This window comes from Sorex fumeus, unplaced genomic scaffold, assembly GCF_029834395.1.
Source record: "Sorex fumeus unplaced genomic scaffold, SorFum_2.1 ptg000007l, whole genome shotgun sequence".
NCBI lineage: Eukaryota > Metazoa > Chordata > Mammalia > Eulipotyphla > Soricidae > Sorex > Sorex fumeus.
Genome location: NW_026606064.1, coordinates 12,120,312 through 12,144,780, shown reverse-complemented (window position 1 = coordinate 12,144,780; position 24,469 = coordinate 12,120,312). Strand labels below are relative to the sequence as shown.

Here is a 24,469-nt window from a genome sequence, read left to right as displayed (position 1 = left end):
AGTCCTACCTTTCCACACTCACGGTCAAAGTCGGCCAGCATTTGTGCCGCTTGGCTGATGTTTGGTGTTATTAAAACAATGTCATCAGCAAAGCGGAGGTGGTGTAGTTGCCGACCATCTATCTTCACTCCCATTCCTTCCCATTCCAGTCGTCGCATGATGTTCTCGAGGGTGGCACTGAAGAGTTTCGGTGAAATGGTATCACCCTGCCGCACCCCTCTCTTGACATCAACGATCACTTCTTTGTAGAATGGTGAGATCCTGGTAGTGAATCCGCAATACAGCTCACGGAGGATCCTGATGTATTGGGCTTGAATGCCCTGATTGGCTAGGGCTTCAATGACCGCTTCCGTCTCAACAGAATCAAAGACCTTCTTTAAATCAATGAACGTTAAGCAGAGCGGCATCTTGAACTCCCGAGAAACCTCAATGAGTTTGGTTATCGTGTGGATATGGTCGATGGTGATTTCATTTAAATCCTCTGAAGGACTGGGCAGAGAGTACTGCGAGAGGTTCTTGCCTTGCATGTGACTGATCTGGGTTTTATCTCCAGCACCATATATGATCCCCCCAACCCCCTCTAGAAGTAAGTCCTGAGCACAGCTGAGTCGGTGTGCTGCCCCCTCTCCCACTTCAAGAAAAAAAGAAATCCTCTTGAGAGGAACAAAAGTACAGGGTATAAGGTGCTTGCCTTGCTTGCAGCCAACATGGTTCAATTCTGATAGTCCTCCATCACTGTAGGATAACACTCTTTTTGTCCTTCCTCAGGTAGCTTAGGTTTGTCAGGTCACACCCACCTAAGAACACTGAACTTGTATTGTAAGCAATGTCCTTTCTGTGTGGACACAGGAAGACAGTTAATATTATGCTTTGTAACTTGGGAGTTGATTGACTCCGAATAATATTTACTCCTGGGCATCTGATTTCTTGACTCAGTTGCCCTTAGTTCCTAGCACCCCAAAAGCAGGGTCCTGACGAGGGACTGAATGGACCCAGGGCAAGCAGTGAGCTACCCTGGCATCGAAATGGGCCAGGCCAAAGAGCCACGATACTCAACTATAAGTTGGACCCTGCTGGAGCTAGGAAGATTAACCTGGCCTGAGGACTGCGAAATGTATAGTGAGATGTTCTCAGGAAGAACCAAACTAAATTTATATCTCTTACTGTGCTCATACAGAATGACATTGCTAGAAATGTTAGAAGTAGATTTATTACAACTAAGTAGATTACTAACTGAAGGAAGAACACACCCTTGTTGGGATCCCACCCTTGGGTGGATCTCCTAGTAATCTGAAGTAATCTCTGTAGATGAGATTTTATCCTTGAGTTAATCTCCTGGAGGAGTGGTTTTACCTCTCTTTGTTGATTCATCAGTATTCAACCCACCCTTATTTCACCGCCTTATGTGACTGCTATTTAAACTAATACGTAAGCTCGGAAAAGGGGGGTGAGAAGTGAGAGAGCTCGGGCTCCAGAGATCCAGAGTCAAAGCCAGAAGGAGAGAGCTTCCAAGACTGGGGCCCAGGAGAGAAGGAGACAGAGAAAGACAGGAGTGAAGATGATTGGAATAAACTACTATTGATATAGACCGGCCTGGCCCCCGTTTTTTCTTCCGTCTGCCCTTGGCCAACAGCCGTTCCGATCCAGGCCACACACAGTGGCTCAAGAGCACCGAACGCAGGCGGTGAAACAGTGCCGTCCAGTGAGCCCGTGAACATACAACCTTCGGCGTGATAAGATTTTACACATCACCACTAGGGATGATCCCTGAGTACAGAGCCAGGAGAAACCCCTGAGTACTAATGGGCGTGCTCCCAAAACTCCCCTACTTCCTCAAAAATAAATAAGTCCTCTGTGATGCTCTCCCATTGCCCAAGACTGGAACTAACTTTCCTTGGGTAATTTTTCTGATTTCCACCTCTCTTCCTGACTTTAGAATGTTTTCCAATGTTCTGGATTTTTTCAAAATGAAACTACATTGAAATGACCAGTTTTTCATCCTGTCCCAGTGACACTGTAGGCCCAAAAACCATGTTTATTTGTATTGCCAGCACCTAGAGCAGCTACAAATGCTAAGATTCTCAGAATATGTCACAATGTTTCAGTACCAAAATTTGGGGATTTTTAATATATGCTGAGGAAAACTCAGATTTTTCTATATTAGCACTGTTTCATTAGCTGATTAAGATTTCTTTCTTTTTGTGGTTTTGTGGCCACATCCAGCACTGCCTGGGGACTAAGCCCACCACTACCTTCAGGGGATCCCTCCTGGCAGTGCTCAGGGGATTTTTGCAGTGCCAGGGATTGAACCCTGCAATCTTTGCATGCACTTAACCATATTGAACTCTCTCCTCCCATCCTCTCCCCTCTTGCTGGTTAATATTTTTTCAGTGAGTGAGAAAGGAGGAAACTCCCCGTGGGTATATCGGCACATTATACCTATGTCCAGCAAGTCTCTGTGATAGATTATGGTATGATTGTTCTTTAGTTAGTCAACAAAAAGACCATTCCTCCCAAACATACACAGTATACTGTCCTCCCATTCATTGATTTGCTCAAGCGGTCCCAGTAATGTCTCCATTTTGAGACTTGGTGTTACTGTGTTTGGAATATTGAATACGTCATGGGTAGCTTGCCAAGCTTTGCCTTGCTGTGCAAGATACTCTTGGTAGCTTGCTGGGCTCTCCGAGAGAGGTGGAGGAATCAAACCCGGCTCGGCCAGGCTGGCTGCGCGCAAGGCAAACACCCTACCGCTATGCTATTGCTCTCCCTCCTAAACATAAACCACTTAAAATAAGATTTGTATGGTATCCTGTTTCCAGTTTCATCTGAGGCTGCTTTCAAATAAGGATACTGAAGCTGGTGATATAGTTCAGGTCTATACGGAAAAAGCTGTGGGAAGGGGACTAGAGAGAGCTCAGTGGATTGAGGGTGTAGAGAACCCCAAATGGTGGGTTCAGTCCCCGGCACTGCATCTCCCCTTCCCCACAGCACTTACCAGACTCCTCCGCCTTTCGTTCACTAAAACAATTTTTTTTTTTTTTTTGCTATCTCCATCTCCTAAAGAGCCTTGTTAAATATTTGTCCTTAGCCAAACTCCTCTGAAATTGTAAGGCAGCTTATATCCTATGTTTATGTCCTGGATCTGTGCTTTAGATATAAAATGTTAAAGTTTTCAAGAAGCAGATCTGCCTCCCTGTTTGCAAGTGTCTTCCTTGAGAATGTGTGCTACATGCTGGGAAACTGGCTGGCATGAGCTTTAGGTGGTCTTCTCAGCAGTGTGTCAGAAACATCCATCACACGTCCATGGGAATTGGCTCTGCTAAGTCTCTCTCTTGATCTTCCTTGCTGTGCAAGTGACTCAGATGCAACTCTGAATTCCTTGTCTCTTACCAGGTTCTAGAAGATGTGACTGGTGAAGAATTTGTTCTTTTCATGAAGATCCTGTCTGGGTTGAAAAGCCTCCAGACTGTGAGTGGAAGGCAGCAGCTTGTAGAGTTGGTGGCTGAGCAGGCCGACTTAGAACAAACCTTTAATCCCTCGGACCCTGACTGTGTGGACCGCCTCCTGCAGTGCACTCGACAGGCAGTTCCCCTTTTTTCTGTGAGTTTATTGTGCGATGAAACCAGTATTTTATTACTCTGTTAGCTTATGTTCCTGCAAATACTAGCTAGCTTGAAGGGTTGCAAATTTTCCTAGGGAAATAGTAAATAATTTTACTCTTTGGAGCCCTGAGTGTGGTTGGTTAGAACCTTTATCAACTGGTGGGTCATATTGTCCCCTGATATTTCAAGGGGTTCGTAGGTGTACATTGACCATGCACAACATTACTGAGGCCAACTGTGGTAGCACAGGAGCACCAAGGAAGGAAACAAGGCCAAGAGGCAGGGGGCCATTGTTAGTGAAAGACTGAGAAACACTGGCCTAAAACTGCAAGAAATTTCTTTGAAGTCTTGACTTTTTATTTGTTTTGGTCTTGGGGGTGGAGCCTCACTTGGCAGTGCTCAGGGCTTACTCCTGGCTCTGCACTCAGGAATTACCTCTGGCTTTGATCAGAGGACTTTGTGTATGGGATGCTGGAAATCACACCTGCGACAGCCACATGCAAGGCAGGCACCCTGCCCACTGTACTGTCGCTCTAGTCCAGCCCTGTGTCATATATTATAATACTGAATCTGAGATTCAGATTTTCCTTTTTCCTTTTTTAATCCTGAAAAAAAAATTTTCTGGGTAAATGTTTCATCTCTTGCTTTGTTCAGCTGTCTGCGAGTCTTTAGTGATGTGCATAGCATAGTTTGAAAACCAGTTTAAAGAAGGGGATTTTGTGGGGGCGGGGAGGGCCAGTAGGTGGGAGAGGAGGGAGGTTGCGCTTGGCTTTGTGCTCAGTGGACACTCCTGGTGGTGGTACTGAAGGAACCATATGTGATGCCAAGATTTGAATTAACATGGCAGCCATAGCTATATGCTAGGCAAGTTCCTGAATCTGCACTCTTCTCCAGCCCAAGAATCTTATCCTTTTTGAGAAATGAATAGCCTGACATTCAGTACTGAAAGGACCAGTTTGATAATACATTGGCATGGCTGGCATGAATTCAATCCCAGGCACCACATATGGTCCACCAGGATTAAGCTCTGAGCATTAACTGGTGTGGCCCAAAAACAAACAAACCATTGCTAAAATTTTCACCAAAATTTGACCTTAGAATGAAGAAGGAGCTCAGAAATGTGTAGGTATCCTGATGTTCCAGATTACTTTGTACCTTAAGTGTGTTCTTTCTGGAGTATGCACTCTGTTGTACTTGTAATCTCTACTTGGTTTTGTGGTACTCAGTGTTTGTCTGTTGTGGTACTCGGTGTTTGTTGAATGACATTCTGCTATTTGAGAACTTTTTTCTTTTTTCTTTTTTTTCTTTTTTTTTTTCACAACTCAGTGTTCTTTGGATTTTTACAGAAAAATGTGCATTCCACAAAGTTTGTGACTTATTTCTGTGAGCACGTTCTTCCTAACCTCAGTTCCTTGACTACCCCAGTGGAGGGTCTTGATATACAATTGGAGGTAAGGCAAAATTTTCTGCTTTTAGCCTAAAAAAGGCATTCCCATACTTTGTGATGACTCATTAGTAATATATCCCAGGATTAATTATATAAAAATGCTTTATGGATTTAGCAAATAGATGAGAAAGCACTGCTATAGTTCTTGATTATAGTGCGTGTTCATTTTCATAGTGTCAATATTTTAAAATCTTTACTTCATGATAGTGCCGCTCTTAATCCACAACCAGCATATTTAATCGTAATTAAAATATAGGGGCCAGAGAGGTAATACAGTAGAGAGGTCGCTTGCATTGCACACACTGACTCAGCTTCAATCCCCTATACCACATGTTGATTCCCTGAATGTCACCAGGAGTAAGTCCTGAGGTACCTCTGGGTATGGCTCAAAAACCGAAACCAAAAAAAGTGTAATACACAGACACATTTTCACAGCATGTCCAATGCTTACCATTTGTCTGCCTCCCCATGTTGAGCCTGATTCGTCTCTGGTGCAGAGCTTGACTATGAAAAAGGCACAGAATTAATCTTTGATCAGACTGAAATATGGAACTGTGAGTCCCTCCTCGTTCATGGGGTAGCATCGCATCTCACAGGACACTTTGCTCCAAACATCTTGGGTTTGGCTTTTCAAACTGAAAAGCCTGTTGACTGTTTGAGTCAACAGGAAATTAATTTCAGTAGCTGTTAGTTACCAAAACATTGAGTTAGTGTCTAAGAATAAATTTAATAGCAGTGAGGCCCACCAAAAATGTTACAAAATAATATTTTAAATCATTTCTTCCTCTGTTACTAAATAATAACATGTTTATTACTTCTTCCTCTATGTTTCTTCATAGTACGTTAATTGGGGAGATTAGGGATATCTCCCAAACTGTGCTCAGAATGGGTCTCCCCAGTGATCCCTAGTCAGCCCTTCTGGTGGTTCAGTACTAAGGCCCAGGGATGTAGCACTGCTCATGGTCTGTGGTTTCGGGGGACACTGGGGGGTCTACCAGCACACACACCCCCCTTCAGTGCTCAGGATCCTTCAGGGCTGCACCCAGCAATGCTTCGAAAATTGTGTGGTACCAGGAACCAAACTGGGTTAACTGCATGTTCTTAATCCTCGTACTGCCACTCTGGCCCAAGTACGTGACTCACCCATAGCAGAAAGTGTCCTGTGGATTCTTTTCTATCTCTCAAGCTTGAGATCTAGAGCCATAGGTGTCGGCCTACCATGTATATGCATTGTGATTTTTGCCAAGTCACATAATGCCTCTGACCTTCATTTCCGCACAGTGAGCTATAGGGCTGCATCTCCCATGCAGACATGATTCTAGAAGAGCATAACTGAAAAATAACTAGTTCTAGAATCATTCTTAATTTATAGTCGCTGCTTGTTCATTTAAAAAAAGATTGTGCTAATAATCCCGAATTGTTTGTTTTAGGTATTGAAACTATTGGCAGAGATGAGCTCATTTTGTGGAGACATGGAAAAACTAGAAACAAACTTAAGGAAACTCTTTGATAAGTTACTGGTAAGAAAGTTGTCTTTCCTTCTTCCCTAGTCAATATAGAACCCCAAAGTCTTAACTATGTAGTATTAACTTCTGTATCATGGGAAACTAGATTTCAAACAAGTGGTGTTAGATGCTTAAACCAGGACTCTGTCTTTGTTTTTGTTTTGGGGCCACACCTGGCAGTGCTTTGGGGTTACTTCTGGCTCTGCACTCAGGAATCAGTCCTGGTGGTGTTCAGGGGACCATGTCGGATGCCCAGGATAGAATTGGGGTTGGCCGCATGCACGGCAAAAACCCTACCCTCATTTTGGCCCCTGTCTTTATTTTTAATTATTGGACCACATCCAGTGGTGCTCAGGGGTTGTTCCTGGTGCAGTGGTCAGGAGTGACCTCAATAGAATCTTGCATATGTGTTACTGGGGATTCCAAGCAGAGTTGGTGGGAAGCAAGGCAAGTGCCTTAACCTCTTCCTCACCCCCTACCCCCACTTCCCTTTCTTGAATGTTTTCATCTTGGACATTTCATCTGTTATTGTTGCTTTGCATAGAATGTAGGAGGTTCCTATTACAGGGTATGATGCAGGCCTATTCCCCAAGGCCAACTAGCTTGAAAAAATGGCCCCTTAAGTCATACTTATAGATAAATAATCCATTCCATAAAAATCGTTTTCAGAATCAAGTGATCTTTGTTGATCTAGGAATCAGGTTCAGAGCATTCATGAATAGGAATTCATGAATAGCATTCATGAATAGGAATCGAGCAACTATTGTTCTGCAGACTCCTAACAGCCCTAATAGCCACAGGGGTGTCATAGTGTCACTTACACAGTATGGATCCATGCTCAATAACAAAGTCTTAAAAAGTAGAAGTGTCTTGCTGAGGGTCGGTGCTAGTTCTAAGACGCTGGGGGGAGTGCCATAAAGTTATGAAGTTAGGCTTCCTGACCTGGGTACAGGTGGCTCCAAGTGGAGTGGTCAGAAATTACCGAAGTCAGAGCTCAGAATAACAATCACCTTCCCTGCAAGCTTGGGACCTGTAAGGCTCTATAGTGAGCTTGGCTCCAACACATATTTTTGGGTGGTGTGGCCTCAACTCTGCTGTTTGGGATCCCAGGTGCCACAGCAAAGTGTGAGAATTCCAGTAGGCCACAGCCAAGTGTTCGAGTGCTATAGCTTGGCCTGTGCAACCTTCAGTCTGTGCAGCAGCAACACATCAAGGACATGGGAACAAAACAGTTGTTTTGGGAGGCCAGAGCGATAGTACAGCAGGTCGAGTGCTTGGGTTCAAACCCCAGCACCTCTGATGGTCACCTGAGCACTGGCAGGAGTGATTCCTGAGTACAGAACCAGGAATAACCCTGAGCATCTCCAAGTGTGGCTCAAAGACCAAAGGGTGGGGGAAGACCAGTTGTTTGGGAGCTCATATCATGTTGGTAATACTTGATATCAAACATAGATTGAATCACGACTCTTTCTGAGTTGTCAGAACTTTTGTTCCCTTATCTGTGTATGTATGTACTTAGTAAATGTTAGCTACTTCCTTTGACATTTTTAGTAGCAGCAAGAACAGCCATAACACAGGTTGATAGGAGGGTTCATGTTTTTGATCCCAGTAGATAAAAGGGATGCCTTGCCATAAATTTCTGATCTTCGTAGTATTTAATGCATTGTCTCTTAAAAGCATGCCCTAGGATATGCTTAAATATATGTTTAGAATTAGAATATTGAGAGTAGGTTGCAAACGTCATTATTTTTGTCTCTTAGGAGTACATGCCTCTTCCTCCAGAGGAAGCAGAAAATGGGGAAAATGCAGGCAATGAGGAACCCAAGCTGCAGTTCAGTTATGTTGAGTGTTTGTTGTACAGCTTTCACCAGTTGGGACGGAAACTTCCAGATTTCTTAACAGCCAAACTGAATGCAGAAAAACTCAAAGATTTCAAAATCAGGTGATGTATCATTAAAATGACAAAGGTGATAGTTACCGTGAATCTTGCCCAGGTTTATGTTTCATTTCATAAAAACTTTTACCCCATCATGCTACATAACCTAGCTGAACAGAAGGGAAAATCTGCAAACAAGAACAGATACACATATATGATAGTTATGAAATAATAACTATAAGGGATAAAGAACTTCTGGAAAATGTGCTCTGGTTTTCCACACTTTATTTTAATGGTGTTGGGCAGGTTCCCTCAGCTCTCTAACACTCTCTCACAGATCTTCCCAGTTGTTTATTGACAGTAGCACCTGTTTCACAGAATTGTGAGAATTAAATGAGAAAAAAATAGAAAGCTCTGAGCACAATTGCTAGTACTTAGTGAGCACTAAGTACGCTCTAGTGGCTATTATTATTAAGACAGTGCTGCTGGAGAACCTCTCAGCACTGGAGAAATCAATACAAGAACGCTTTCATAAACTTGGTTTGTATTGGCTTTAGTAAATTCTTACCCATTTTTTAAAATTAATATTAAAAATACCGTGATTAACAAAGTTGTTCATTATACAATTGTTTCAGGCATTTAATGTTCCAACACCACTTGTGTGACCTTTCTTCCACCAGTATCCCCAGTTTTTCTCCCAATCTCAACCTATCCCCCTTTGACACATAACAGATTTACTTTATATTGCTTATTACAACAAAACTTTTTAAGAACTGGCAAATAGATAGCATGCCCTATAATGTACTTTATAATCAGAAAATAAATCAGTGTGAGTGAATTAATGGTTACTATTTGATTTAACCTATATAAATAGAAGATTAAAACCATTTAATACAACATAAAATACCTGTTCACATTTACATATATATGTTTCCAACTCTGGAATCTAAAGTATATTACATTAAGTTTTTTACTTGAATCTCATGATAATAGTCATGAGATCACTTATCCTGGCTCTGCACTCAGGAATCACCCCGGTGGTGCTCAGGGTACCATATGGGATGCTGGGAATTGAACCTGAGTTGGCCGTGTGCAAGGCAAACACCCTACCCTCTGTACTGTTGCTCCAGCCCACATTGATAAAACTTTTAAAACAATTCTGTGTTAATAAATTTTGGAGTTGACATGAAATAGGTAATGCCTATTTCCCCTTACACTTTATATATAACACTGTGATTTACAAAGTTGTTCATGATAAATTGTTACAGGCATTCAACATTCCAACACCAATCCCACCACCATTATACCTTCCCTCTACCATTGTCTTCGGTTTTCACAATTACCCTTTAAGGCCGCCCCTATAGCAGCCCCTCAGTAATTTATTTTACATAGCTTGTTATCCATAATTTGCTAATATAATGATTAAAAATGTTTCCTTAGAAAAAAAGTTAGTGGGACTGGAGAGATAGCACAGCAAATAGGGTGTTTGCCTTGCACGCGGCCCACCCAGGTTTGATTCCCAGCATCCCATATGGTCCCCTGTGCACCGCCAGAAGTAACTCCTGAGTGCAGAGCCAGGAGTAACCCCTGTGCATTGCCAGGTGTGACCCAAAAAGAAAAAGAAAAAAAGTTAGTGAAAACTGTTATATATCACCATGGAGCCATTCAGTCCTTATATAAGAGATTATTAAGATGTTACAGGTTAAGCTTTCTGTGTTTATGTTTTGTTAATCGAGATTGGTTGTCTTCTATGTTACATCCCATGCAGTCTGGTGTGCTATCAGTGTGGTAGAGTTTGAGATGTTTGAGATGTCACGTGGCTGAAAATATGACTGCACTTTCCAGGAAATCCAGAATTTTTAATGGAGTGATATATAGCTGAAGTTAAAGTCTTAACTGGGTGGCAACTTTGGTGTGCATGACTGTCTCGGTTTCCGGAAGTACAGGGAGAATGGAGGTAGCCCATCCCAACTCCATGAAAGCCTGAAGATTTCTGTCACAAAACCCACATGCCAGAATTTTTTCAGCAGGTTAATTTCTGGATGAGGCTCGTCCCAAGTTAGTGAAGTCCAGCTGGGGGTATGGTAGCTATTGTGGAGTGTGGGAGCACTGGGCTGCCGGGTCTCATTTAGGTCGGCACTGGACTGACCCCACCCTCCTCTCTGGGGTGCCCTGGACAACTCAGCTATGTGCAGGTGTTCTGGGGAATCTTCTGTGAAAATTGCACATCCTTTCGCTTTGAAATGCACAGCCACTATTTATTCATTGTCCTTTATTCTGGTAAGGCAGAGGTTTAGTACTTGATAGTCAAAATTTTGATCAGAAGATGCCTATTCAAGAGATTTCAAAAGAAGACAATACCTGGTAAATTGCATTCCAAGAAGTGAACAGAATGGAGTTAATGGTGCCAACTGTCCTCACATACTGCTTGGAACACTTGCAAAGAAAGATGAAGAGGCTTTAATGAGTTTCTCATACAGCAGGATTCTCAGCCTTGGCGATGAAGTGACTTGTCATTTTAACCTTTGGTCGGATGTGGAAGAATAGAATCCAGGCTACCTGCTCCTTAGTACTAGCGTCTGAATGTTTCACTCTGAGTTAGACATGTACCTGCCCGGTTAATGTAACAAGTATCTCTAGCACAGCGCTGTATGTCTTTCCCTTCCCATATGGAGTGTGGATTTATTCAAACTTTCAAATAAAAATCTTAGTAATTCATCTTCACTTCACCTAATTGTACATCTTTTGTGATCATGAGTTAATGATTTTAGGAAGTTCTCCCCCCAAAAGTACTCTTTGATTGTAATGCTCATTTAGTGGTAAGACACTTTTCATTATAGGGCTGGAGAGATAGCGCATAGCATGCTCTATAAACAGGAGGCTTGGTTTAATCCCTGCAACTGCATCGTCCCCTGAGTGCCATCAAGGTTGACCCAAACGACCTTCCACCCCCCATCAAAAAAGAAAAGATGTGTTGAGTTTAAAGCAAAATTGATGATTTCCTAACAACAATATTTTCTTTTAGGCTGCAGTACTTTGCACGGGGACTACAAGTTTATATTAGACAACTTCGCCTGGCTCTCCAGGGTAAAACAGGGGAGGCCTTAAAAACAGAAGAGGTAAGAATGTCATATCACATGTCATAAGGAAATTTTACATTAGCTTTCATCTATTAAAATCAGGCTGACTTCATACACAGACTTGTGGCAGTCCACTCTAAACTGGTGACAACAGGTCTGTGTTGTAAGGCACTAAATCACCAGCTTACTTCTGAGTCATATTAATAATGTTGAAGTGTTTTGAATGTTTTCAGTGATTGTGAACTGTTAATATATTTACATTTCTACTAGAGTCTCATTAGTGGTATGTTTTGGTTAAAGATTTGGTAGTTGTGATATTTTAATTTTCTCTTTCTAAAGACTTATTAACTTACACTAGGAGACAGGGAGGGTGGGAGGGCGAGAGAGAGAGAGAGTATGTTAGAAAGAGAGTTAGAGAGTTTTATGTGTTGGAAACAACTATGTGTGTTGGAATTTGGGGGTTTCCCTGAACTCTTAATTCAGACCTTACCCTGGTCATATTGTTTTATTATGTCTTCCTGTAACTTAAACTGATTGCTTTTAATTTTTTTTTTTCTTTTACTTTTTGGGTTGCACCCGGTGATGCACAGGGGTTTCTCCTGGCTCATGCACTCTGGAATTACTCCTGGCAGTGCTTGAGGGACCATATGGGATGCGGGGAATCGAACCTGGGTTGGCCACATACAAGGCAAACACCCTATCCACTGTGCTGTTGCGCCAGCCCCAAACTGATCGCTTTTAAAACAGTTTTTGTGTCCATGTACCTTGTCTCTTACACATTTTCCAGGTAAAATTTAGATAACATCAGTGAAACATAAAGACTCTTTTCTGTCTTAGCTGATTTGAAAGTCAAGAAATAAGCATTTCAAGCATTTTTCTATAGATGTTAATCAAGAAATTCTGTACCTATAAAAGTCATCCTGAGGAGCTGGAGAGATAGTACAGCAGTACTTTCCTTGCACATGGCCAACCCGGTTTTGATCCCTGTACCCCATATGGTCCCCAAATCCCTTCAAGGAGTAACACGAAAAGATTCTAAAAGTATTCTCTTTCTGTATAGGAATAGAATATGTGTCTAATAAAAGTTATTGGCATCTTACATTTTTGTTTTCCTTTTTGCAGAACAAGATTAAAGTTGTTGCATTGAAAATAACAAATAATATCAATGTTTTAATCAAGGTAAGTAGTCCCTCGCTACCCAGTCTCACCCGCTGAGTCTTCAAGAGATTGTTAGGGTTTCCATACACCTTTAGATTTGTAATAGTGATGCTTAAGGGGAAATGCTGTTGTGTTCCACGTGTTTGTTTCAACATTGAGCCGCTCCTAGTTGTGATCAAGGGTCCTTTCTGGCAGTGTTGGGGCATTGTATAAATGTGGTGCTGAGATCATACTGGACTCAGCCATATGTAAGACGAACACCTTAACTCCTGTACTCTCTGACCATGTTGGCCCTTTTTCTTTTTTTTTTTTTTTACATCACTGATTTCTGAAATCAATGATTTCCAAAATCATTTATTATAAAATTCTTAAAATATTGCATAAAGGAAGTCATGCAGATTTGCTCTGTGAATCTGTTTCAATGCTTTGGAACTATAATTTGGGACAGATTTACATTTTATTTTGAAGCGAAGCCATCCCCTGCATTGCTGGTCTCATCAGAATTTCACCCCACAGTAAGTTACATATTGCCAGGATGAAGTTTGGGCCAGGCATAAACTTCAGGTCTTTGACTGTCTCCTGAGCTCCAGATCTACATTTCATCTGATAAGTAACTGACTTATGTTCTGCTGGTATTTGTATTATTGGGCCACCTTTATATTTGTGCATTGCCTACACTAAGAATTACATTATATATATTCTTCATTTTTATTTATCCTGACACACATATATACACGTAACGAGGGAACAAATAAAGAATCACAAGGAAGCAGCCGTTTTTTAAGTTAACAATCTAGGGGGGTGACAAATGATATAACATGCAGAGCATGGGCTTCATGGTGACAGAATTGACACCGAAGGTATACCTTAAAACTGAGCTGATAAAAGTCTCACGGAATAATTCCTTTTTATGAGAACTTTAGGAAGAGCAGCTTTTCAGAGAAAGCAGCAGTGTGACATTGAGGGGACGGGGAAGCATTAGAAACAGAAGCGGTGAGAAAATAAAATTGCACTAGATTCTGTAGAGAATTTATGTATTGAAACATGAGACTTTATTTGAACTAATCATTTTAGTTGTCTTCAACTACTCTTTGATGTTATGGATATTTTAAACTTAGCAGATTCTGGGTCAGAGAAATGCTACAAGGGTTAAGGTACTTGCCTTGTATGCAGTCAACCTTAGTTCCATCCTCAATACCTCATGTGGTCCCCAAGCTCTACCAGGAGTGATCCCTGAGCACAGAACCAAGAGTAAGCCTGAGTACTGCCAGATTTACTGCTGCCGCCCCAACCTCCCCTGCACACCCCCCCCCCAGAAAAAAAGTAAACCATAATGCTTAATAGATATTCTGGATGCAGTATGTCAGCAAAAAAGTTTCCTGTTTAAGAAGCTATGGGAGGGGCTGAAGCAATAGCATAGCAGGTAGGGTGTTTGCCTTTCACACAGCCGACCTGGGTTCAATTCCCAGCATCACATATGGCCCCCTGAGTACCACCAGGAGTAATTCCTGAGTGCAAAGCCAAGAGTAACCCCTGAGCATTACTGGGTGTGACCCAAAAAGCCAAAAAAAAAAAAAAGCCATGGAAAGGTGTATGGGGAAAGTGATGAATAGAATCCGGTTCGGCTGTGTGTTAGAGGGCTTTGAAATATCCTGAAATAGTTTTTTGAATGGGGAAGTAGTGTATGTTCTGGTCAGTTCTTTGTCTTAGAAAATGTAGAAGAAAGTATGTTCTTTGGCCATGCTTGCTATTTCGTCGCTTCAGTTCCAATTAGGATGATTCACCACAGCTCACTTTCACTTATATTTTAATGAACCCACAAACTAGAGATGCTCAAATCTCACCTCGTCGCCTGAGGTTGACATGTTTAAAATTGCTGTCTTTTCCGTTTTCCTTTCCCCTTCCTGTTGTCCTTTCCTTAACTAAAAATACATACCATATGCTGTCATTCCAGCTAAAAACCTTAAGCATTTTGTCCAAAGAATTTCCCTGCAATTATTTGATACACGGTGAAAAGGTTTTTGGTTTTTTTTTTTTTCATCCTGAATATGAGGCTGCAAACCATTCTTCACGCCCACAGGTCTGAGTATAGAAATAGCCACTTTCTCTGTGCCTTGCTGTCACCAGTGCAGTCCAGCAGCCATGCCTGTACTGTTGAGCTTGGTGTGTACAGGTGTGATTAAGTTTTATACAGCAGGAGGTGATTTTTATTAGTCTTTTTTTTAATTGAATCACCATTAAATATATAGTTTTAAACTTGTTCATGATTGAGTTTGAGTCATACTTTATTCTCCTCACCCCAGTGTACATTTCCGGTCCACCAGTGCCCTCAATTTTCCTTACGCCCTGTGTCTATCTCTCTATCTGTCTCTCTTCCTCTCTCTCCCTCTAGCTCTCTATCTCTCTCTCATTTTTCTTTTAGGCACTGCGGTTTGTAGTACTGTTACTAAAAGGTTATCTTGCATATCATTGTACCTCCTTTCAGCACTCAGTTTGTGTCCAGAGTGATCATTTCCATCTATCATTGTATAGTGGTAATTTTAACTTGGGAAAAGTTAACTCACTTTTACCTAATTTTACCTGCATATAAAAATTATAGTAAGCATACTATGAAATGTTAGGTTAAGGGTCTAAGAATAAATATATTTAGAAAATCAGCAAGTATTTGCGTTACCACACAATAATTTGCTGTTTAACTTTTATTGGATTTTTCATTATGGGAATAAATGTGTAAATATTTAGAAAAATTTGATTATCCAGGCCTTTAAATAAAACTCAGAAACAATAATAAAACAGGCATAAGTTGTAAACAAAATTGTCCCTGTTCACTTTTTTTTTTTTTTTTTTGGAGAGAGGGAACCTTAAGCCTTTTAGTCTCCGGCACGGGAGCAGGAAGGATGAAGTAAAGCTTTTTTCTTAAAACTAATCTTTAAGATGTGCTTCTTATTTCCTGCCTACATGCCAAAAGATACATTAGAAATCTTCTTTAATTTTGTCTCTTCAGGATCTCTTCCACATTCCTCCTTCGTACAAGAGTACGGTAACATTATCCTGGAAGCCTGTACAGAAGGTTGAGATGGGGTAAGAAATACATTCAAAAAAATATTGAGCACTTCAAGTATTTATGATGTAGAAATATGAAACTGAATTGAGGCGCCATTCAAACTATTATTGACTCCACTATTTGCTTTGTGTTGGGCTACACCTGGTGGTGCTTGGATGTCACTCCCAGTGGTGCCGAGGGAATACCAAAGCTGGGCCCTACTCTGTGAGCCATCCCTTTCTCCCATTTCCCCCACCCCCACTGCCTTTGTAACGATCTTCCCATCACCTCCATCCTCCAACATGATTGTTGCTGAGATGTCAAAATATGACTATGACTATTAGAAGCATTACTTAAAATGCAAATTTTCATCAATTACAGAATAAAGTTGTGGACCACGTCCCTGAACTTTAAGACCAGTGGTTTAACTAGGTTTTTTCTGCCTGTTTCACAAAATGTAATTGCTTGCATATATTTTATGAAGTAACATGCTTCATATTATTTTGAAGCTTCTTAAATGGGCTCTGAAGTCTGTATAGCTGAGGGAATAAATTTGGTACCATCATAATGTTCCTTTTTTTTCTGATATGATTCAATTTAGGGTGTGTTTAATAACCAGTATGCTAAATTATAAATGTGTTGATAGTTGAGGCCAGAGCCATACTAAAGCAGTTCTCAACATCTCATATGGTCTCTGAGTGTAGAGCCAGGGGTATGCCCTGAGCACTGCTGGAGTGTGGCTCAAAAACAACCCAAATAAGGTATTAGTAGTCTCTGCTATAATGTTTTTTTGTTTTGTTTTGTTTTGCTCTTATTGTTGTAGGCAAAAGAGAGCCAGTGAAGATACAACTTCAGGTTCACCACCCAAGAAATCTCAAGGAGGACCAAAAAGGGATGCCAGGCAAATCTATAATCCTCCTAGTGGGAAATATAGCAGCAATTTGGGCAACTTTAATTATGGTGAGCGTTTCCGTTTGGGCATAAGCAATATGAGAGGCTGTATCTTTTTCAGGTACCTTTACTTAGTTTGTGGGACCAGAGTTGTTGTGTATAAACTTGGAGGTTCTTTTCAGCCCTGTTAGACGAGCACCAATGGGTCATGAGGTCTGCTGTGGAAAACTACTGATAGAAACAGCTTATCCCATTTCTTTCCCCTCCACCCCACACTCCCCTCCCCCCCCCCCCCCCCCAGAATTGAGTGTGCAACAGGACAACCATAAAAAAAGAAAAATGTGCCTCTTGTATGCCCTAAGAGCCAACAGGGGTAAAGAGGAAGTTGACAAGAACCATTTATTTCTTGGTGTTTCATGTTCTATCTTCAAAAAGTATTCTCCCTCAGGGGATGGATGTAGCTCCTACCTAGTGTAGTTTTAATGATTCTCCTCTTTGTGTCGGTGTCAGCCAGCCTATGCTCATCCTCTCATCATTTGTACACATTGAAAATGAAGTGGAGTCAGAGGCTAAAGCATCCTGTGGCATGAGAGGCCATGCCACTTATAGTCCAGTGTTCCTGTCACCCTTAGTAGACTTTTCTCGTCAGCTTCAGCACTGGGTGCCAGGAATGCTTCCTAATAAGACGGGGTCTACTGGCACTGCCAGGGCCAGAGAGAAGTGTGTCACCTATTGGATTGTTTCCTCATTGCTCCTTTTAAAGAAGCATGACAAAAATAGCACTGATTGATCCCCTTCGCCTTCCTTAGTATGAAGTTTAAATTTGTAGCACCCAAATGTGCTTATGTTTGATCTTGTAATTGATCAAAATCAATTCTGTAACAGTTATTTCCAAAGAAGTATATCCAGTTTCTGTAATTTGTTGCCAAGATAATTGTGATATTTTAAAGATTAATTCCTCCTGTATTATGTAAGTGCTTCTAAGCAAAGAAAAATTTGAAAAGGCAATTTTGGATGTCAGATGTGCTTTTCTACTCAAACTCGTTGAGGCAACTTCGTATGTGAAGATTACTAAACTCTTGGGCACATCGCAAATGCACCTCTCTTTGAAAACTGAGGTGAACGAAGCTCCACTAAGCTTCACATAGACATGTTTGCTAGAAGCATTTAGTGAGTGGGGAGGACTGTTTCTTCAGTGTGTCCAGCGTGTTGTCCATCACTCCAGTGACAGTAGGGTGGCACCTCACAGCATCATCAGCTGAATCACAGATGTTCTCTTCCCTTCAGATTTTATCACTTGCCAAGTAAATTCCTCTCTTTTTCCTTTAGAATTCTGCCCTGTGTGAGAATGCCTGCATGATGATTAGAAGAATACAGTGCTTTGGGACAAAGAGATGTGCACAACACAAACCTTATTGCGTATAGGCAGTCTGAGCTCAGTCCCTGTCTCCATGCACACACACACATTCTCTCACATCGTAATGAAGGCAGGAATCACTACCCTCACTGGGTACATGCAGGAGCACTGCACAGATCACTGCAACATTCTGTAGTCCACTGCTGATTTTTTGATGGTGTTCATAGATAATAACATGATGCTTTCCTGTGAATGTATACTGATGGACTGAAGAAAAATGTATTATGACACAAGTTCTTGCTTCAAATCCAATCCCATTATATTACATACAGATACATGTTGGCCAACCCCAGGAAAGGTCTAATTACTTTTCTTAGAGTTGATTTACTTTTCTTCTGGAGGCAGGGTGCAGGGGGCTGGCATGAATCACGTAAATATACTAACTATATTTCTAGCCATAATTGCAATAGTGGATTGCAATACTGAGTAATAGGAATTATTCAGGCTTCCTTCATTATAGATCAAAAATGGCAACATCAGGTTCTCTTGTCATTGCTCATAATAAGATTGCTACAGTGAAGATGTTTGAAAGTTCAGTGAAAACATTTGATCTTTGAAATCAGAAGTTTGAAGCTCCTGAATCATTGCATATGATGAAAAGTCCAACTTTTCTGGTCACTCTGTTGTTTTCACTGGAAAACTCTAAGAGATACTGACTAATGAATCTGAGATTTTTTGAATCATGACAAAAGTGATTTGATTTTTCAGTAAGAGCAGTAACCCAGATTCTGTATGTAAACATAGTACCTTTTTGGCAGTTCTCTTTTATAGCTAATAAGCAGAGAGAAAAGCTGGCATAGCTACAGTTTTTGAGTTCAGTGTTTCAAGTATTGTGACTTAAACGCCTATTTGGTGTTTAGGGGAGGGTTTTGGGTTTTGTTTAAAGGCCGTTCCCAGCATTGTTCATGGCTTACTCTTTGCTCTGCACCCAAGGATCACTCCCTGTTGCTTGTAGAGGGAGACCATATAGGGTATCATGGTTCAAACCTGGGTCAGCCACATACAAGGCAAGTGCCTTGCCCACTGTGCCATCTTTCTGGCCCCCTCTTCATTGCCTTTGAAGTGTATGTTTTTCAGTCTCGTCTAATTTTCCAAATTGACCTTAAATATCTTTTGCTATGGCACTAACTTTTGAGGACTGACTTTGGTCATTAATAATAAGTATAAAGTAAGAATTATAATATTTTAGTAAGTTTATATTTTAATATTTTTATTGATAAAAATAAGTATGAAATACTCGTCTTACTATTATTGCTTAGAGGAACAAAAAAAGAGAATTAAGAAATGTAGTAATCCTACATTGTCGCATTGAAAAACCTTTAATGGGATCCATTTTAATGAGTTCCTGTATATAATTGTCTGAATGTTTCAACTCCTTAACGTGATGCGATTCAGTGTGTGTGATACCCTGATTTGATGCACAGATTGAATTTTCAGAGGGATTAGAAGAGTGCCAGAGGTTGCTTTTACAGGGCCTACCACCGCACGCATAAAGGGTTACGAGTTGTTTCTTCTATGCTTGCTGTGATACCCTGAGCAAGACCTAAATTCCTGTTCGCTTTTTCTTAGAGCAGAGAGGAGCCTTCAGGGGAAGTAGAGGTGGCCGAGGCTGGGGAGCACGAGGAAATCGAAGTCGGGGAAGACTCTACTGAATCCCATCACATTCTTCAGCATTGTTGTGAGCTTAATAATATAAATTCTACTACTCATTGGATTGCCGGGGATGGCCCTTTAAAAGGACTGCTGCCTTCAGCTAAAAACTTAATGTTCTTTATACCTTTGTATGTATGATATACTTTTGTAACAGACCATGGTTGTGTCCGAGGTAAAACCACAGCGATATTTTTGGATGCTTTGTCCGCAATCTTGACTTGTTTTTGCAGTATCATTATTCAGACTTTCATCTTGTGAATCTTTTAAACATCGTGGTAGTTTGTTATTGAGAGCTATCCGAGTTGAAATGTAATGCAGTTCGGTCCAGTCCGTTTCTGGTATGCAGGTGATCAGTTTTGAAAGGTTATTGAGTTTTCTCTCCCTTATGTCTTTTTTTCACCCAACATATGGAGAAGATTAACAGTCAATCTTAAGGTTTTCTTTCTGTTTTCTTTTTTAAAGCTGCTAGGCAATGGTGCACATTTTTACCTAGTGTCATAAGAGCAAAATACCAGCTTTCTAAAATGTAGAAATTACATTACATTTTTAGGAGAAGGTAAGTTGCTTTGCACTGCGTATTTAACTCTTCTCCATATGTTGTGATAGAAATTTTTGAATACGGGATCTTACTATACAAATATAAATGTGTATGTATTACATACATACGTAAGCATATATGTGTGTATGTATATATGCATGCTGTAAAACTTGACTACACAACTTAAATCACTTTCTTAAATTCCAGGAACGGGTAGTCTGACACAGTGATTATCCTTTTGAGGCAAAATCCATTATTAACTTGTTAAGTCAGTTTTCTTCCCAGTAGTGAGGAATTTTTAGTCAGTTGCACTTACATGATTATTATTTAAAGATAAACAAAAGGCTACATTTTCAAAAATAAATTCAGAGAGCCCTGTTGGAGAAACAGCCAAAATATTGCATCTGATGTACATATAGGTTTCTACAGGACAAGATAAAATAATTTAGAATTTGAGGATTTAATAACCAGGGCAACTTGGAAAAGGTGATGACATGGTGTACCAGTGAGTAAGGGATGCTCTCTTGATTTGCTTTTGCCACTTACAAGATTTTTTAACTTCTCAGGTTATTAATCAAAATTATTATATAAGTTAGCTAATAGAAACTTTAGGTTAAAACAACAGATGGGGGGTTTGTGGAGTGGTGAATGTCATGGGCATTTTTTAGTAGCATAGACTCTTTGCATTTGAATGTTTCTTATATTCTGTTGTTTCTGTTCATCTTTCCTTTCCATGTTCACTATTCACATCCAATGCCTGGATGATGTTTTGTAGTAGTTTGACTTATTGTTTTTGAGGAATAGTTTGTAAATGTACTGCAGGTGTCTTCCTTACTGTTAACCTCTGCATTGGGGAAAAGAACAAAACCCCTTTGTTAGAATTACTGCACATTTTAATAGGAAAAATATTTTTTTTAAGATTAAAATGATACAAGTGAGCAAAGGAAGTTGGTCAGCTTGCCTATGGAGTGATGGCAATAATCTGTGAACATTCCAAAAGACTATGAGCTGAACCTAAGCTCCCTTGGACTCTGAATAGACATAGGAACGTGGAATTCCATTTGACAATTGTGACCAGGTAGTCTAGACCTTGAAGGTAGATCAGCCAGTGGCCTCAAGCCATTTCAAGTACAAAAACTAGATGCGAACTAGTTATATAAATTTGAACATTAACTGTAACTTTTTTTTTATTTTAAACTTATTTGTAAACTCAAAGGTGAGCAGAAGTGACTTTGCTTTCTCAAGTTTGATGCTGAGTTGTCTGTGTTCCTTTACCACCTCACTGTTCCCTTTCCTAAGGCAATAATGCACAACCTGGGTTATTTTTGCTTACTGTTTTTGAATGAAAAACCCATGCCATGGATTTGTTTTGTTCTGTTTTGCAAGACACCTGTTTATCACCTTGTTCAAATGTAAATGTTCCCTTATGCTTTTGAAATAAATTTCCTTTTATAATTTTGGTTTTGCGTCTTAATGTGTTTATAATTCTGGTAACCGAAGATTGTTGGATGTTGTTGATTGCTTCTCAGATGCCAGGCAGTGTGTTTTAGGGTATGGACGTTTAAAAGAAGACAGTGACATTGCTTTGCCTTCAGGACTTTCAGGCTACAAGCTGTTACCCGTGGGATTTATTCCCAGGAACTAGTACATGCTGCTGATGAATTTGTTAATAACAGCAACACATATTTGCCAAGCATTATAAAATACATAATTCTGTCCTTGGAAAGCAAGTTGGGATTTCCTACCAGCCTTTATAAAAAGCCTGTCCATATGAGGCACCAATGATGTTTTTATTCTCTTTTTCAAAATATACCTAAGATTTTCCATTATTGTCTTTCGGAGAAGTATCATTCCACAGTGCTCAGGTCTTCCTCCTGGCTCTGTTCTCAGGAGTCATTCCTGGTGGTGTTGGGAGACTGTGGTGCCAGAGAACGAACCAAGGTCCATCATGTGTAAGAGAAGCTACCCACTGTTCTATCTCTCCAGCTCATGTAGAAGTGTTTTAAAGCCATGAGTTAAATGGGTTAAATTAGGCTGGAGCGATTGCACAGCGGGTAGGGCGTTTGCCTTGAAAGTGGCCGACCCCATCGACCTGAGTTCGATTCTTCCGCCCGTCGGAGAGCCCGGCAAGCTACCGAGAACAGTTAACAAGTCTCACAATGTTACTGGGCCACTCGGGCAAATCGATGAACAAGAGAAGGACGATGATAATGACAGGGTTAAATGGATCAGGACTTGGATAACATCCAGTCCTGTGTATGCCACCTATGTTGAGGATTCCCACATGTCTCTCCCCAGGAATTTGACATTAACTTCCAATTATGGTCTCCTTGCTTAGACTTGATCATCTGCAGTCTGTTCTAAACACAGCAGGAAAGTGGGGCTCTCTGGGCTAGAGCAATAGTACAGTAGGTAGCATGTTTGCCTTGCGGCTGACCAACCCAGGTTCCATCCCCAGCATCCCCAGTATGGTCCCCCGAGCTCCACCAGGATTGATCCCTGGACACTGCAAGTTGTGCCCCCTCCAAAAAAAAAAAATGTAAAACATTTTTTAAGTTCTTAGCTGCTTCTTTCCCCACACTCCCGCCCTTCAGTTGGTTTCATGTCTGTGACAGACATTAAGTAGTGAGCCACTCATGAACTGTAGAACTCCATCTCCTTTAAACCCTCAGATTACATCCTCTGCTTTCTGCCTTGTCAAGTCTCCACACAGTGCTGTTTTCTGAATCATTTGCCAACTTCAAACATACTCTGAAATTTCTGCTTACTGTCTCTCTCTGCTAGAATGTAATGCAGCTAAAATGTCCCACAGGCCTACAGAGCTGTGTGAAGGGGTTTCCAAGCGCCTGACCTGCCAAGCGCCTGACCCTAACACAGCAGGACCTGAGTGACCAGCCTCACATTCTCAGGTCCAAGAATTAAACTACAGACACCCCCGTTGGCCTGGATTCATCAAGAGCACCACTTGGGAGGCCCCAAAATAAAATGCCAGAAAGATTAAGCATTTGTTGCAGTTTGCTCTCAACCCCAATTTCTATTGCGTGGTACTTAGTAAAGTTCACTTAAAATAGTCGAATGTAGTGTTCTAGGATCCAGAGCAGAGGTTCTCAAAACTTACGTGACTTATTACTCAAGAAAAAATCATTCCTTGGCATCCCACTGAAATAAGCAACAAAAGAGAGACCTCTCCCTTGCACAGAAGTTGGCTCTGGCCTGCATAAAGCCTGGGAGTGTGGTCAGAGATGTATCACCCAGCAAAGACTGTTTTAGAGATCATCCAGAAGACAACAAGCTACCAAATTTCACTCATAAGCAACACCATAATCAATGGGTCAAAGGTATTTTGGAGTTTTAAGTATCAAAATATGGTTACATATCCCACTTTTTTACACAGACCTCACCCCCCACAACCTCCACATTGGCAAAAATCTGCAACCATCATACAGTGAGACAGAGTAGGCACTCGGCAGTTTATGCTCCATGGTGCAGAGCCTGGTAAACTTGATTTCAGACAGAGCAGTAGTGTCAAGAGGACACTGAAGCATTCAGGTGGGATCTATTTGATAGCAAGAAATGGAAGGACAGAAAAGACCTTGAGGGGCTGGAGCAATAGGACAGGGCGGAAGGTGCTTGCCTTGCTCACAGCTCACTTGGGTTTGATCCCCAGCAACCATATGGTCCCCCAGGTACCACCAAGAGTGACTGCTGAGTGCAGAGCCAAGAGTAATCCCTTCACATCAGTGGGTGTGACCCCAAAACAAAAAGTTTGAGTTAATTTGGGCTGAGTCCTGGATGGTAAGGAGCCAGCCAAGCAAAGACCTCAAGAAGCATTTGAAAACCTACCCAAAAAAAAATTTGCAGGCTTTCGGGGCTTCATGGGATGGGGGCAGAGCCAGCCCTTCCCTCCGCCCCCATGAGACCCCAAGTTGCCACCCACTGGCTGCTGATCGAGCTGCTTATAGGCCATGTCCCAGAAACTCAGAAACAAAGGTCCGAACACAGCAGCTTTTGGCAGAAATCCTTCAGGTTTAATTAATAAAACTTCAGAATTCCGGGGCTGGAGCAATAGCACAGCGGGTAGGACGTTTGCCTTGCACACAGCCGACCCGGGTTCGATTCCCAGCATCCCATATGGTACCCCGAGCACTGCCATGAATGATTCCTGAGTGCAAAGCCCAGGAGTAACAACTGAGCATTGCCGGGTGTGATCCAAAAAGCCAAAAAGAAAAAAAAAATTCCAAAATTGCACGGTCACT

At 41.2% G+C, this 24,469-nt stretch overlaps 1 protein-coding gene across 2 annotated transcripts in view; it reads left to right on the top strand.

Annotated features, from left to right (window-relative positions):
* Positions 1-21,673, top strand: part of API5 (apoptosis inhibitor 5) — a 37,401-nt gene extending 15,728 nt beyond the window's left edge. The window contains exons 6-14 of one of the 2 annotated variants that reach the window (XM_056133048.1): positions 3,397-3,603; positions 4,952-5,056; positions 6,483-6,572; positions 8,318-8,499; positions 11,459-11,552; positions 12,636-12,692; positions 15,676-15,752; positions 16,538-16,674; positions 19,597-21,673. In XM_056133048.1, coding sequence (XP_055989023.1) covers positions 3,397-3,603; positions 4,952-5,056; positions 6,483-6,572; positions 8,318-8,499; positions 11,459-11,552; positions 12,636-12,692; positions 15,676-15,752; positions 16,538-16,674; positions 19,597-19,619 — 972 coding nt within the window. In that variant the 3' untranslated portion in view covers positions 19,620-21,673. Of the gene's footprint in view, positions 1-3,396; positions 3,604-4,951; positions 5,057-6,482; positions 6,573-8,317; positions 8,500-11,458; positions 11,553-12,635; positions 12,693-15,675; positions 15,753-16,537; positions 16,675-19,591 lie in introns of both variants that reach the window. The other variant, XM_056133039.1, reaches the window with a different exon arrangement.
* Positions 21,674-24,469: the final 2,796 nt, after the last annotated feature.